At 52.3% G+C, this 15,338-nt stretch overlaps 1 protein-coding gene across 3 annotated transcripts in view; it reads left to right on the top strand.

Moving 5' to 3' along the window:
• PHACTR3 (phosphatase and actin regulator 3) overlaps positions 1-15,338 on the top strand; it is a 205,944-nt gene that overhangs the window by 129,557 nt on the left and 61,049 nt on the right. For 2 of the 3 annotated variants that reach the window (XM_070382097.1, XM_070382099.1), the window contains 3 exons: positions 6,371-6,583; positions 9,183-9,357; positions 10,164-10,411. In XM_070382097.1, the coding sequence (XP_070238198.1) occupies positions 6,371-6,583; positions 9,183-9,357; positions 10,164-10,411 (636 nt within the window). The remainder of the gene's footprint in view (positions 1-6,370; positions 6,584-9,182; positions 9,358-10,163; positions 10,412-15,338) is intronic. The other variant, XM_070382098.1, reaches the window with a different exon arrangement.

The following is a 15,338-nucleotide window of genomic DNA, read 5'->3' as shown; positions in this document are numbered from 1 at the left end:
GGTTCAGCCCCTGAGTTGGGAAGATCCCCTGGAGAAAGGAATGGCAACCCACTCCACTATTCTTGCCTGGAGAGCCCCGTGGACAGAGGAGCCTGGTGGGCTACAGTCCATGGGGTCACAGAGAGTCAGACACAGCCGAGCACACACATACATTATGGAAAAGCAGCCCTTTGGGAGAGGGCGATGCAGTAACTCCTGGTGTTGGGTTGCTTGCCAACGCCCCCCAGAGGCCTTGACACTAACAGCACACATGTTTGGGGGTGTGGTGCACCTGAGTTTTGCTTTGAATGGGGCCTCCACCGGGTCTCTGGCAGCCCTGTAGGTCACAAACCTTGCACCGAGAACACGGACCAGGACTGCAGCTCCAGTCCCTTCTGGAAGCCTGACCTTGAGCAAAGCCCCATTCAATGAGTGGATTGAAATCTAATGCAGAGACCTGAAACTCGCCACTTCCAACATTGCCTGGGCTTAAAACTCGGGAGCATTCGCAAAAATCTACGTGTGTAGCTAGCTGCTTTTCAGCCATCAAAGTCCACGCCCCCTGGGCCCTTGTTCCCACACAGTCACTGTGGCTGGGAGCTGAGAAGATTGGATTCAGTGATTTGGGTTGGCTTTGGGCTTTTGTGTTTGGGGTGATTCCTGGTTTTGTGTGGATGGTGTGGCATCAGCCATAGAACATTCTCCAAAAACCCCAGGAGGACCCATTGTTTTGATGTTAGGTGGGACAGGATTCTGTGGGACTGGGGCTGAGCGCTGGTGTTCCCAGAAGTACACGAATTTAGAGGAAAAGTGGCATTCAGTGAGCATGTTCTCTGTGTGCTGGATTATCTTAGCCCCATTTTTAAAAATTTTATTTTATTTTTGGTTGCGCTGAGTCTTCATGTCTGTATTCAGGTTTTTCTCTGTTTGTGGTGAGTCAGGGCTACTCTCCAGTTGCAGTGCTGGGGCTTCTCCTTGCAGCGGCTTCTCATTGCAGAGGCTCCAGGGTTCACGGCTCAGTAGTTGGGGTGCACAGGCTTAGTTGCCCCACGACATGTGAGCTCTCAGGTCCCTGACCAGGGGTCGAACCTGCATCCTCTGCATTACAAGGAGAATCCTTTCTCATTTTACTACCAGGGAAGGCCCCCATTTTGTAAAAATTAAATTTACTTATTTTTAATTGAAGGATAACTGCTTTACAATATTGTGTTGGTTTCTGCCAAACACCAGCCTGAGTCAGCTGTAGGGAAGTCCCCCATTTTTTTAAGATGGACCAGAGAGATTAAGTCACTTCCCTGAGGCCGCAGAGCCTTCACATCAGTGGTAAAGCTGGGATTTGATTTGCAGACATGCTCTTAACATTCTACAGCCCCAACTATAGCCAGACTTTGCTGTGCTTCTGGCATGTTCTGGAATGTGGGTGGTTCTGTCATCTAGAAGAGGGTCAGCAGATTGCTGGCTACAGGTCAGACCCAGCCTGCCTTTGTCTGTACAATCAGCTCGTGGGCTGGCACCGTAAACCTGGGGACCAGGCAGAGACAGCTCCCTCCCTGTACCCAACACCAGCCTCTCAGCAGGTGTCCGTACGTCACCGATGTGCACTGCTTGGCCTGAGCTGTGGAACCTCTTTTCTGGGAGTTGGCCAGTCTCCTTGCCCATGTCCAAGTGTGCTGGGTATCACTGGGGTTCAGTGAAACTGACCACGGCAGCTGTCCCCCCAGCCCACCCCGTCCTCCTCTCAGGCTGGTCTGTCTCAGTCTCAGGACGTCTCTGGTGGGTGATAACAGGTTATAAAGCAAGCCCCCCAAACCACCAGTATGTCCCAGGCAGAAAGACTTTGGCTTGTAGCTCAGTGGGTGAGCAGCGACCTCTGCTGGTCAGGGCAGGAAGGGACACCCTGAGGGTGGAATTCCAAATGCGGCGAACATGCAAAGCTGACGTCCGCTTTTACATTAAAAAAAAAAAAAAGTTCAACACAGTACTTGAGATGTTAATGTTTCAGGGTCACAGTATTCTGGAATACAGTGGTAGCTACACATTCACACAGGGTGCGAAGGAAGATGCTGATTTAGAGAGGAGGTGCTGAGATACCAGTTCCCCAGACTAGGACCCTTCAGACTGGTTGGGGTGTGAGGGCTCAATGTGTGATGAGTTTTGAGGAGAGAATCACAGGAGGTTAGGGGTGCAAGTGCCTGGTGTGTTGAGTCCCAGATCCCTAAGAGCACGTTGGGGGACCCACATTCCACCTTGGGCTGGTGGGGTGAGGGGACCTCCACAGGTCTGCTGGAAGCTTACCCTGAGATCTCTCTGGTTGAAGGGCTGTGGCCACTGATTCCCAGAAATCCAGAGCCACCCTGTCCACTAGCTGCGTGGTGATTTATATTAATTTAAACCAAAAACAATTTAAAAATCCAGCTCTCCTGTTCATCAGCCACTGGTCAGGTGCTCACTGGCCAGTGTGGCTGCTGTAACAGAGAAAGCAGAAGCATTTCCATCATCTGAGAAAGGTCTACTGGGCAACACTGAGGTGACAGGTGGCCCCACATCCACTTGGGTGGGCGGCCAGGGGAGTTTGCTCTTTGTGTCCGCCAGCAGAGTTTTCTGCACCAACAGAGACCTTATAAGCTGTAAAGCCGAGCCCTTTACAGAGAAGTTTACTGCCCCTATTTTAGACAATAGATTTGGGCCATGATATGAAAGTGTTAGTCACTCAGTCTTGTCCAACTCTTTGCAACCCTGTGTACTGTAGCCCTGTAGCCCACCAGGCTCCTCTGTCTATGGGATTCTCCAGGCAAGAATACTGGAGTGGGTTGCCTTTCCTGAGACCTTATAACCTGCAAAGCCAAAGCCCTTTATACAACAGTTTGCCACCCTCTTGTTTAGAGACTGGATTTGGAGCATCATGGGCTGGAGGACAGGAGCTTGAAGGCCACTGCTGAGGCCCATTGGAGTTTCCATGGTGACAGGACCCAGGGGACTTAATATCAAACAGCTGTGGGTGTCTTGAGGGGCCGCCCTCTCCACAAGACCCCACAGAGCATCTCCTCGGAAGTCTGAGTAGTGTCTACCTCAAGCAGGGCCCCTCAGCCTTGGGCATCCCTCTGGAGGGGACACTGGGCAGCGTCTGGAAACAGTCTGGTTGTCTCACAGCATCTGGTGGATGGAGCCCACGGCTGCTGTTCCAAAATGATTTTCTCCCTGGCAGAGTGGCTTGTAACTGTCCAAAGTGCTGAATAGCTTCTAACAACTGCTCTGTGATCTCATGGAAGTCTCCCTCCCTGCCTGGTGGTGGGCAGAAGCGGGTGTTTTATACCGATGAGGAAACTGAGGTTTAGCGATTGGAGACCAAGGTCACACTTCTTGAATAAGTCGATCACAACAGAGGAGAAGGATGGATGTGGGAGAGTGGGGGGCCTCAGGTCAGGCGAGTCATTCCTCTGTCACCTGTCTCCCCTGAAACCATGACATGGGGAGCATGCTGGGTGCTCAGAGGGTAGGAACCAAGCTTGGAACTAGTCCTTCAAGCTCATGCCAGCCCATCTGCTGGTGCTTCCATCTGCAAGCACGGCCGCTGAGGGCCTGGGCCAGGAGCATGGCGGCCCAGGGATCGGGGTCCACTGCCCTGCGCTGATTTACACAGACCAGGAGACCCAACACAGTCACAGGGCTGCTGCCCACGTGGAGAAAAGGGATGGTTCTCACTTGCCTCTGGCTCAACAGGAAACCACACGTCTGTTTTTACCCAGAAGCAGAAAATGTGTTTTCATATTTTTGCAAACCTTTTTCACTAAAACAATCAGAATTGTAGACTCTTCGAAGTAACAGGTAACAGTTCATAGGATATAACAATAGTCTTGAAGTCTAGGAGTCTTAAAAAAGTTCTATGAACAAATCATACTTTTGAGGACAGTTTTACTGAGTCAGTTGCAGTGTGGTGGATGACCCTAGAGCCTATTATACAGCGTGAAGTACAGTCAGAGAAAAACAAATATTATGTATTAATGTATGTGTGTGTATATACACACACACACACACACACAGAATCTAGAAAAACGGTACTGATGAGCCTATTTGCAGGGAAGGAATGGAGATGCAGAAGTAGAGAATGGAGTTGTGGACACAGCAGGGGAAGGAGGGGTGGGGCAAGTTGAGCAAGTAGCATTGACGTGTGTACACTATGATGTGCAAAATAGACAAGCAGTGCTGAGTGTGCATGCGTGCCCAGTCACGTCCTGCTCTTTGCAACACCATGGACTGTAGTCTGCCAGTCTCCTCTCTCCATGGAATTCTCCAGGCAAGAATACTGGAGTGGGTTGCCATTTCCTCCTCCAGGGGATCTTCTCCGCCCAGGGATCCAACTCGCATCTCCTGCATTGGCAGGCAGATTCTTTATTGCTGGACCATTAGGGAAGCCCAGATAGCTAGTGGGAAGCTGCTGTATAACACAGGATGCCTGGCCTGGCTCTCTGTGATGACTTACAGGGGTGGGATGGTGGGGAAGGTAGGTTCAACAGGGAGGGGATATATATATATATATATATATATAAAAAAATTGTGACTGAACCACATTGTTGTATGGCAGAAACCAAGACAACATTATAAAGCATTTTTCCTCCAATTAAAAAAAATTCAAGTTAAAAGCTAAATAAGGCAGATGTAATAATAATAAAACCATAGTGTTTTTGCATGCATATCCATACAGGACATAAAGTGAGGATGATGCTATAATGGCTGTTCTCAGTGATACAAACCTGACTGACACTCTGCAGTGAGTGGGAAGGGGACGTTTCTTTTCTCAGATCTTGATCATCAGGATTTGGGAGGCCCAGCCCTTCTGCGTCTCCATGAGCTTCACAAGGGAGAAGGTCTGGCCAGCGAGGCCTTCAGCTTCCAACAGGGACAATGAGAAAATGGAAACGGTGATGACAGTCGGGTGTATGGGACGTGCAGTGTCCCTTCTATAGTTTCAGAGATTTGTGAGGACAGGATCAGGTTTGCCTCAATCAGCACCATGGACAGCACCCCTCCCTGTTAGGAATACTCCCTGACTGATGGGTGAATCCTTCACAGAGACTTTGGGGCCAGCTTTGCAGAGGGAGTTAGGATCTTCTCTCATAGGTGGTTGCAAAGATGAAATTACAGGATGTGGGGCAATGCCTTGCCCAGGGCTTGGCACCTGGGATGTGGTCTGAGAGGGTAGGGAGGCTGGGGTCCCAAGGTGGGGATGGGAGGCTGCCTCTCTTCTTGTGTCAAGGGAGAAGGAATGGTATATTGGGGATGGTAGGTTTGTGTTTGAGCTCTCCTGCACCACTTGGTCTGATGACCTCAGTTTCCTCTGTAAAGCTGGAGGTAAGGCTGCAAGGGAGGGAGAGAGTAAGAAACTGTGGAGGTAGGCGAGACACAGAGAAGGTCTGAAGCTGAGTGACTGCAGGATGGAGCAGAGCCAAGGGCATAGAGGGAGGGGTCCTGAGATGCCAGGACTGGGGCTCCTGTGTCACCGTCTTTCTTCTATAGTGCTCCACAGTGACAGGAGCCAGCAGATGGAGGCTGCATCCAGAGATGGCGTTTTCCTAATTAGCTAAGTGGAAAGGAAGTGTGGCATAGGGCCTGAGGGGTGTTGGTGAGATGGTGGTTGAGGGATGGATGATGGAACTTGAGCTGGAGAAAGAGAAGGGGGAAAAGAGAGGGTTGATGGGTGGGGAGAAGGCACAGGGGTGGATAGGCAGTGCTCTCAGAGTGGGAGGAACCTGACCAGCCGCTGGAAGAAGAGGGGATGGGGACGCTGGGCTGGCTGACCCTTCCTCAAAGCTAAATACCCTGCTTCTCTCTCACCACTCAGCTCAGGCTCGCCCAGGGCAGGGCTGTGGAAAACCGGGCACAGAAAATCAATAGCTCAGGGATTTGAGGGTCTGCAATGTGCTAGACATGCATCTCATTGTTGCTTCTTGGTTAAACCTCACAGCGATCCTGGGAGGGACTCTGGCTGTTACTCCAGTGTCATCTGTGGTGAATGGAGACACAGGAGGTCAGTAACTCATCCAAGGGCACAGAGAAAGTGCAGGGCCAGCTCAGGTCTGATTCCAGAGCCTATGTTGGTGACCAGCAACCCCAGGTGAGGTAGGAGCCTCATGCCACCAGCTGAGGGGGAAAAGGGACAGAGTCACCCACACTCTTGAAGTTGTCTCCCTCTCCCTTCCTTCCCTCCTCTCTCTGCTTCTGATGTTTCTGCTGATTTTTGAGCTTCCTGGGAATGGTGTGTGTATGGGAAGTGACCCCTCTGTACTCTGTCCAATGATGACAAGCCCACCCAGCCAAAGCCCCCGCACTGTCTTCACGCCTGCCCCAGTCAGAGAAGCAGTGGTCTGTGTACTCTGTTTTTCCTTTGAACCAGCCAATATGTCGTCAGCGTCCAGAGAGGAAGAAGCAGACACCGCCGGCCGCCTCCCACCTAGCACAGATGAGCCCTCTCAAGCCTTAGCTGGGTCCGACTCCCTGGACAGTCCTCCCAGACCCCTGGAGAGATCCGTGGGCCAGCTCCCAAGCCCCCCGCTGCTGCCCACCCCACCGCCCAAGGCAGGCTCCAGAACCACAAGAAGTGTCACAGGTGGGTCTGCGAGCATCTACCCATCCACCCTCCGTCTTTCCTTCCTCTCATCCATCCATGCCTCCCACCGGTCCTGACTGGGCTCTCACTGTGGACTGGCTCTCACCCTTTACTTCTGTGGGTGGGGCTCTGGGCAGGTCCTGGGGAGCAGAGCTGGAGGTGGGAGGGCAGCCCTTGTTGAGGAGCTTGGTTGACAGGAGCAGGGGCTTGGGCTTCTTTAAGCAAACATGGGGCAATTGTCAAAGATTTCTTCCAGAATCTGAAGGCAGGAGACACAAGCACACCTTTCTATCTGGGTACTCAGGTGTCTGACTGCCCTCCTCTGCTTCTGGGTCAGTGTCTGTCTCTTTCTTCTTACCTTCTTCCTCCCTCCCCTTTACCTCTGGCACCCCCTCTTCCACCTCCCTTCCCCTCCTTCTCTTTCAATCTCTCTGTTCCTTTCCTCCCTTCCCAACCCTGTCTCCCCTCCCTTTCTTTCTCTCTGTCTCACTTCTGATCTCTGCTCACCTCTGTGGGCGCTCCAACCGGCAAAGCAGGCCAGGAATCCACACCAGACTGCAGGGTGGTGGTCAGAGCTGGGAGCCCAGCTAAACAGAGGCCTCCCAGGGCATCTCCTTCTGTAGCTTTGGCCACCCTGGCTGAAAGATCCCAGGACATGGAGACATTGACTTTTCAAGTTTTGGTACATGTTGTCTCATCACTGCTGGAAACAGGAGACACTGCTGCTGTCAGGAAAAGCAGGCCCTTTACAAAGAGCTGATTGTTTTTAAGAATAAATCCTTACACTGCCTCTGAGGGCAGTGGGCATGAAGATGACAGTGGACTGCAGAGCTCAGCAGCATTACTCTAATCCCTGACCGCCAGTGATAATATGACAACTCACCACTTGTCAGGAGCTGCCCAGCCCCAGGTACTCCCAGGAGCCCAGCCCTTGATCCCTGGACCAGCCCTTCTAGGGAGGGAACTCTGCCCTCAGCCCCAGATCCCAGTCTCTGCATACAGCAGGTGCTCAGCAAGTGTAGGTGACTGATCAAAGGAACAGTCAGGTGATGTGACCCCCTTATCTGCCTCCTGCCTCTTTCTGCATCTCTGGGAATGAGTCAGAGCGTTCAGTCCTTGGTTGACGTGGTCACACAGATGAAGTTTTGAGGCAAATAACACTGTCCTGTATTTTGTTACTATTTTTGCAATAATCCCCATTCCATCCATTGAAACATAAATCAGTGGCTAAGGAAAATCCACTGGCTAAGGCACCATCCCCCCACTTTATTCTGGCTCCTGTGTAATTTGCTTAGAGACTTTCTTCCCACATTGTGCTTGGATGCGATCAGACCTCAGCCCATTTTGTCTCCCATGACCCCTCCACTCTCCCCATGTCTTAAATCGTGGGTCCTAGGGGCCTGTGGTCAGCTCCTCTGACTCCCACCTGCCCCTCAGGGGTGAGGAATCTGAGGACTGGATTAGGAGTGGGAGAGGACAGGAGGGTTACCTGCTGCGGACTTCTGCCTGGATCTCTTGTAGCTGAGTCTGCATTTTGGCGACTTTGTCTTAATTTCCTTTAGGGGCGCGATGTTTGCTTCAACATGTGGCCACTAGGCGGCAGCAGAGGAGGAGGAAGGGCAGAGGAGCCTGGTGGGAGATAGTCCATGGGGTCAGTCCCACTGAGTACACACACGCATGGCGTTTAACACTTTTAAAATATGTTGCCTATTTTTTAAACATATCAAAATATGTCTCAATATTAAACTGAATCACTTAGCTGTACACCTGAAATTAACACAATATTGTAAATCAACTACGTGTGAGTGTTCAGTTGCAAAGTCGTGTTCAACTCTTTTGCAACCCCGTGGACTGAAGCCCACCAGGCTCCTCTATCCATGGGATTTTCCAGGCAAGGATACTGGAGTGGGTTGCCATTTCCTTCTCCAGGAATCTTCCTGACCCAGGGATCGAACCTGCATCTCCTGCATTGGCAGGTGGATTCTTTACTGCTGAGCCACCAGGGAAGCCCGAATCAACTATACTTCAATTTATATAAAAAAAGAGAAGCATATTAAAATATGATTGGGAACAACCTGTGGGGCCCTGGGACTTGTCATCAGCCCAGATCTTGTCCCGAGGAGAATGGGAGAGCCATGATCAGAAGACTCCCACAAGGAGAGGTGCAGATTGGAGGCAGACGCGAATGGGTGATGGGGAAGCAAAGGGAGGCTATGGTGGTGGTCCAGGCTGAGCAATGGCTATAGAGCTTGGGGAGTTCTTCCAGCTTCTGCAAGAGGAAGTATGGCTTCAGGAGGTCAAGTTTGTCGTAGAGAAATAGGAAGGGGGCTTTCCATGCCTGAGACCCTGCCAAGGGCCTGTGGGCACTGCCTTCCATTCAGCTCAGGGGTCCCAAGGATGGAGGGGAACCGATCAGGGATGTACCCATCTCCGTCTTTGCAGGGAGGGAGCTGGGCACAGCATCTCAGATAGGATGCTAGTGAGTTCACCTGGCCTGGAGCCCTGCATCCTCTCTGCTCACAGGCTCCTGTGTTTCAGCAAAGCCCCTCATTTCTGACCCCAAAGACTTATCTTCTTACTGGTTCTTCTCATGCCCCAGGCCAGGCCACACTCTTTCAAGGCTCTGGCGGGAAAAGTACTGACTCTTCCCTCCGAGGACAGTTTTCCACACCCACGGGGTCTCCTCATCTCACCACTGTCCACCGGCCTCTGCCCCCCAGCCGCGTCATTGAGGAGCTGCACAGAGCACTGGCCACCAAGCACCGCCAGGACAGGTGAGGCCCCTCCCCTGGCAGGGGGACCTGTGTGCCTGAACCCCCCATCCAAGGCCAGTCTCACTGGGGGCAGTCACAGGGGATGGGTCCAGGCTGGCCTCATAGCTCTGCTCTCACTATCCTGGAATTCTCAGTTGTTGAGCAAGGTGCTTCCTTTTTCAGTTTTGCACCGGGCTCTGCAGCTGGTTGGTAGCTGGTCTCAGTGGCCACATTCTGAGAGGGATAGGGTGGGAATTGTGCACATGAGAACCAGGCACAAAAGCCCCTGTGTTTCCCCTGGAGGGTCCAGGGACCCAGGGTCGAGTGGGAGCATCACATGAGAGGATTGAGAGGGAGAAGTAGCCGTTATGTTGTCTGGGGACTCTGATCGCGTCCCATTTTCATCTGGCGAGAGCACAGGTAACCTGCCCGGAAGCTGACTCTTACTCTTGACCTCACATGCCTCATAGGCTGAAGACTAGTGAGTCATTGGAGGGCAAAACAGATACCAGAATACATACGTGGCTTGGCAGAAATATTGGGCAAAGAAGATGCCCTGCTTGGTTCTTAGGAAATCCTTGATCTGCACGTTGGCGGTGCTGTCTCAGCAGGTTTTGTTACATGCGTGTCCGCATCATTCAGAGCAACACATTCTGAGCAGCCTTGGGCTGAAAGCCCTGTGAGCCCCTGGCACTTCTTTTCCTGAGCATCAGTTGCACACACTCGGGGGCCGTCTTTGCAAAGCCCGTTATAAGTTTTCAGGTCAACTTTGCAGGGTGTCCAGGTGACGGGGACAGTGAATAACCTGTGTTGCATCTCTGATTCAGCTTCCAAGGCAGGGACAGTAAAGGGTCCCCGAAGAAGCGCGTGGACGTCCGGCTGTCGAGGACGTGCAGCGTGGAGCGGGGCAAGGAGCGGGAGGAGGCCTGGAGCTTCGACGGGGCCTCTGACGGTAAGCGGACTGTGGCCAAGGAGTCTGAGGAGAATAAGGAGAACCTGATCCTGAATTCTGAACTCAAGGACGACCTGCTCTTGTATCAGGACGAAGAGGCCCTGAACGACTCCATCATCTCTGGTGAGCAGAGGGTGGGTCTCTCGGGGCGGGAGCCTCCTTCCAGAGGCATGGAGCCCAAGTGCAGGTTTGGGGGTTCTGCTGCTGCCAGAGCCGAGGGCACAGGGTGGAGGGCATGTGCCAGGGAGTAATGGAGAGAGACGCCCCATTGTATGTGAGCTGCGGCCTGTGGGCTGGCTCAGGGCACAATTAGGAGGAACCCGAGGAGACGTGTTTGATTCTGACAGTCGCATATACATCTTCATGTGTATTTGAAAAAACAAAGGGGCCTCAGCCAGCGACTGACAGGGTCAGTGCTTGGGAGGATGTGGCAGGATGTCGTGTTGGTGGCACTTGGATTGCCAGCATTTGGAGGATGTAGCAGAAAATGTTGATAAGAAAGCAAGATGAGATGGAAGAGGGAGGGCGGGCTGATGCCAGTGGTCATCTCAGAACTACTATAAAGCCAGCAGCGTCTGCTTGTTCAGGACCATGTGTCCACCAGGTCCTTGGAGGTCTGTCTGTCCTCAAAATGTGTTCTCCAGGTTAGAATATTTGCTCTGTTTTACCCTTAAGGATATGGGGGCTCGCGAGACAAAGCACTGTAGACCCTCGTGATAATGGGTACTCAGTCCTGATGTGAGCTGTGCTGAGCACCGTCTCTTGTAGGAGGGTCACGAGTGACACGACTGTAAGGCCTTTAGGGGAGGCTTATTGTTCCTCCTGAAAGCGTCTCATGGGGACAATCACGACAGTCTGCAGGGAGCCCCTGGGGACCTGGTCCCAGTGTTGATGGAAAACGGAAGTGTTGGTATTGACTGTGACTTGGTTGGTAATAAGGGGATCAGGCGGGGGCAGCCGTGACCAGGTGGACAGACCAGGAGCCCAGGACTGGATACTGGCTTTGGCTGTCACCCCCTCCTGTGACCTTGCATCCCTCTGGACCTTGTCCACTTTGGGTCTGGTGAAGCACTTCCGGGAGCACCAGCCGTAGTGTGTGTGTTGGCGGGGTCGGGGTGGAATGAAGCTCACATGTGGTTGGAAGTGGCTGACAGAAGTCAAACCAGGGTCTTCATGTCAGAAACCTAGAGCCAAAGACCCTGGACATCTGAGAAGATGCTGAAGCCTGTGGTGTTTCCCAGACTTACCTGGTTCTAGGACTTTTCCCCTTAAACACCCATCAGCCTCCTACAGGACAGGGTGACATCTGAGAATGGCTGATGTAGGCAGGGATCAGGGTTGAAGCAGGTCCCTCAGCCTCGGCAACACTGAGGCCTGGACGATCCTCTGTGTGGGGCTGCCCTGTGCCTTGTATGGTGTTTGGAGCTCCCCTGGCCTCTGCCCACTGCTCAAGGGGAGGACCTCCCTGCCTGTGTGAGCTGCCAGGGGCTCCAGCTGGCTTTGCCTGTGGCTGCATCAGTCAGATCGCTGCCACCGTCTTGCATCAGCTCTTGTGTGTCCTCTCCTTCCCTTATCTTGGGATTTAGGGCCCATCTGGATGATCCTGGATGATCTCATTTTAAGATCCTTACCTTAATTACATCTGCAAAAGCAAATTACATCTTTTTTTTCCCCCAAATAAGGTCACGTTCCCAGGTTCTGGGTACACCAATCTTTGGGGGTCACGGTCCACCTGGAGCAGCTGCTCCTGATGATGTAACATATTCCTCTTCCCATGGAGCCAGGGTCACCCCCAGGGCCTTTTACCCCCCACCCCTACCAACCCCATCATCAGGCCCTCAGCTGTGGGACCACCTGCAGCCTGGGCGGGTCCCCACCTACCTCTGCCTCCTCTTCACTGATCAGATCAAACTCCCTCATCCTCCACTCTAAAGACAGCACTCTGACCCTTCCTTCAGTGCTTTGCACAGTGGTAATTTTACCGTGATTTTTGTGATTATCTATCTTCCAAAGTGAAGTGTTTGCTGCTCAGTTGTATTTGACTTTGCAGCTCTTTGGACTGTAGCCCGCCAGGCTCCTCTGTCCATAGGATTTTCCAGGCAAGAGTACTAGAGAGGGTTACCATTCCCTTCTCCAGGAGATCTTCCTGATCCAGGGATCAAACCTGGGTCTTCTGCGTTGGAGGTGGCTTCATTACTGTCTGAGCCTCCAGGGAAGTCTCTCTGTCTCTTCACAAATCTATCCATTATTCAATTATTATGCGTTTCACTGCTGTCCGCGCGAGGGCTGGTGCCTCTCATCCACACACACCCAGGTCTATGTAGGAGTGAGTGGGTAGCTGCTGGGTGAACGGCTTTGACTGCCATCTGCCTATCCAATGGTCCTCCAGCCCATGTGCCCTGAGCTCTAAGAGATCCCCTGTGGACTCAGCACGTCCACTGGAGTCTTGGAGGTGTCTCTGACCTGACCCCTTTGGATCTAAGCTCTCGACCTTTGCCTCCAAACCCAGACTGTTCCTGTCCCCATGAGCAGGACCTCTGACCTTCCGTGACCTGGGGCCATCTCACCACTCTTGGCCTTGCATCTGACATGCAGATGGCGCCTCCTTGGAGATGTCAGGCCGATTCTCCTCTGTTGAGCTGCTCCGTCCTGTCTCGCCTGGACTCAGCCTCCCCCGGGCCCCCCTGCCTCTGCCATCACCCCTGTTCTAGCCCCACCACACAGATGGACATCGGGCAACGTCATCCCTTGCTCACACCCCTCCAGGGGCTTCCTGCGGGTTTAATGCAGGTCCTCACCATGACCCCTGTGGCCTGTCCCCGTCACCTGGCTTGTCTCCTCCTGGGCCCCCGGGGACCTGGCCACAGCCGCTACCTCCACATGCACTTACCACAGGGCTCCCATTCCCACTGAGTAGGAGGTATGTGCAGCTCCACTGGGTTTAAAATGCCACCTCCTCCAGGAAGGTGGCAGGCATAAACAGGTGACTCTTCCCCACCACGGCCCTGCTGGCCCCTCCCTCACCTTCTGTCCCTGAGTCCTCTCCCCACCAGCACAGATGCCTGAAGTCAGGGCTTCATCAGGTAGAGGTTCCTGCCATGTCCGCAGCCCCACGTGCTACACACACAATAAGTATCATGTGTGACTGGGTGTTGGGATGGAAGGAGGTGGTGTCTGTAGTCTCCTGTGGGGATCAGCCACTTTCCTCCTTTGAGGTTTCTCCCAGGGTGTGGGTCAACCCTGAGTCTCTTGTTGTTTGTCTCCAAAAACCGGTGTCCTTAACTGAACTTGGAGATTGACAGTGTTGGGAATGGGGAGTGTAGAACTCATTCTAGAAGCTCTGCTGATGTTATCATGCCCAGGGTCCCACCAGGCTGTGCTTGGGAAGGGCTGCGCTGATTATATTTGCAAACCTGGGCAAAGCTGCCCCTCCTGTGGGTACCAGCACTGGGGCTCAAGGTCGAGGGCTCACATCCAACCCTTCGAGCATCCCTGGAGGGCTGGGCCCGTTGCACACAGTGAGGCATACCTGGAGAGCCCCACATCCAGAGGAGCCCTGACATCTGTGGCTGAGGCCGTGGTACATAATCTGGGATCCCTGAACCCTGAAATCCAGTACAGAATGTGGGCTCTTCACCTTTATTATGCTCTCGTGTGTGTCCGTAGCTCCCTCAGAGTTACAGATCTCTGGGACAAAATGCTTGGAGGGAGAAATTCCATATCAGTTCTGGAAAAAGTCTACACATCTTACTTTCAGGGGAAAATGATTCACCATGGGAAAAACTCATGAACACATTCTGCTTTGCCCGGTAGGGCAGCAGCAAAGATCAGCTTCTTGGCTTCTCTCGAGTTCAAACCCCACTCCTAGGGTCACAGCTGGTATGTTATTTGTAGATCTCTGAGGTGCAGAAGTGGTGCTAGTGGTAAAGAACCTGCCTGCATCCTAACCTGCAGGGATTAAATGCAGGAGACATAAAAGACGCAGGTTCAATCCCTGGGTTAGGAAGATCCCCTAGAGGAGGAAATAGCAACCCACTCCAGTATTCTTGCTTAGAGAATCCCATGGACAGAGGAGCCTGGAGGGACTACAGTTTATAGGGTCACAGAGAATCAGACACAGCTGAAGCAACTTAGGACTGACAGACGGAGGTGCAGAAGGAGAGAAGTGCCAGGCGGCAGCTTCATCGATTATTTATCACAGACACTGCACTCAGTTCAGTAGCTCAGTCGTGTCTGACTCTTTGCAACCCCATGGACTGCAGCACGCCAGGCCTCCCTGTCCATCTCCAACTCCCAGAGTCACTCAGACTCATGTCCATTGAGTCAGTGATACCATCGTACCATCTCATCCTCTGTCATCTCCTTCTCCTCCAGCCTTTAATCTTTGCCAGCATCAGGGTCTTTTCAAATGAGTTAGTTTCACATCGGGTGGCCAAAGTATTGGAGTTTCAGCTTCAACATCAGTCCTTCTAATGAACACCCAGGACTGATCTCCTTTAGGATGGACTGGTTGGATCTCCTTGCAGTCCAAGGGACTCTCAAGTGTCTTCTCCAACCCCACAGTTCAAAACCATCAATTCTTTGGCGCTCAGCTTTCTTCACAGTCCAACTCTCACATCCATACGTGACCACTGGAAAAACCATAGCCTTGACTAGATGGACCTTTTGGCAAAGTAATGTCTCTGCTTTTCAATATGCTGTCTAGGTTGGTCATAGTTTTTCTTCCAAGGAGCAAGCGTCTTTTAATTTTATGGCTGCAATCACCATCTGCAGTGATTTTGGAGCCCCCCAAAATAAAGTCTGACACTGTTTCCACTGCTTCTCCATCTATTTGCCATGAAGTGATGGGACCAGATGCCATGATCTTCGTTTTCTGAATGTTGAGCTTTAAGCCAACTTTTTCACTCTCCTCTTTCACTTTCATCAAGAGGCTCTTTATAGTTCTTCTTCACTTTCTGCCATAAGGGTAGTGTCATCTGCATATCTGAGGTTATTGATATTTCCCCAGGCAATCTTGATTCCAGCTTGTGCTTCATCCAGCCCAGCTTTT

Source organism: Bos mutus, chromosome 13 (assembly GCF_027580195.1).
Source record: "Bos mutus isolate GX-2022 chromosome 13, NWIPB_WYAK_1.1, whole genome shotgun sequence".
Taxonomy (NCBI): domain Eukaryota; kingdom Metazoa; phylum Chordata; class Mammalia; order Artiodactyla; family Bovidae; genus Bos; species Bos mutus.
Note: the sequence above shows the minus strand (reverse complement) of the source record. Positions and strands in the feature narration are given on the sequence as shown.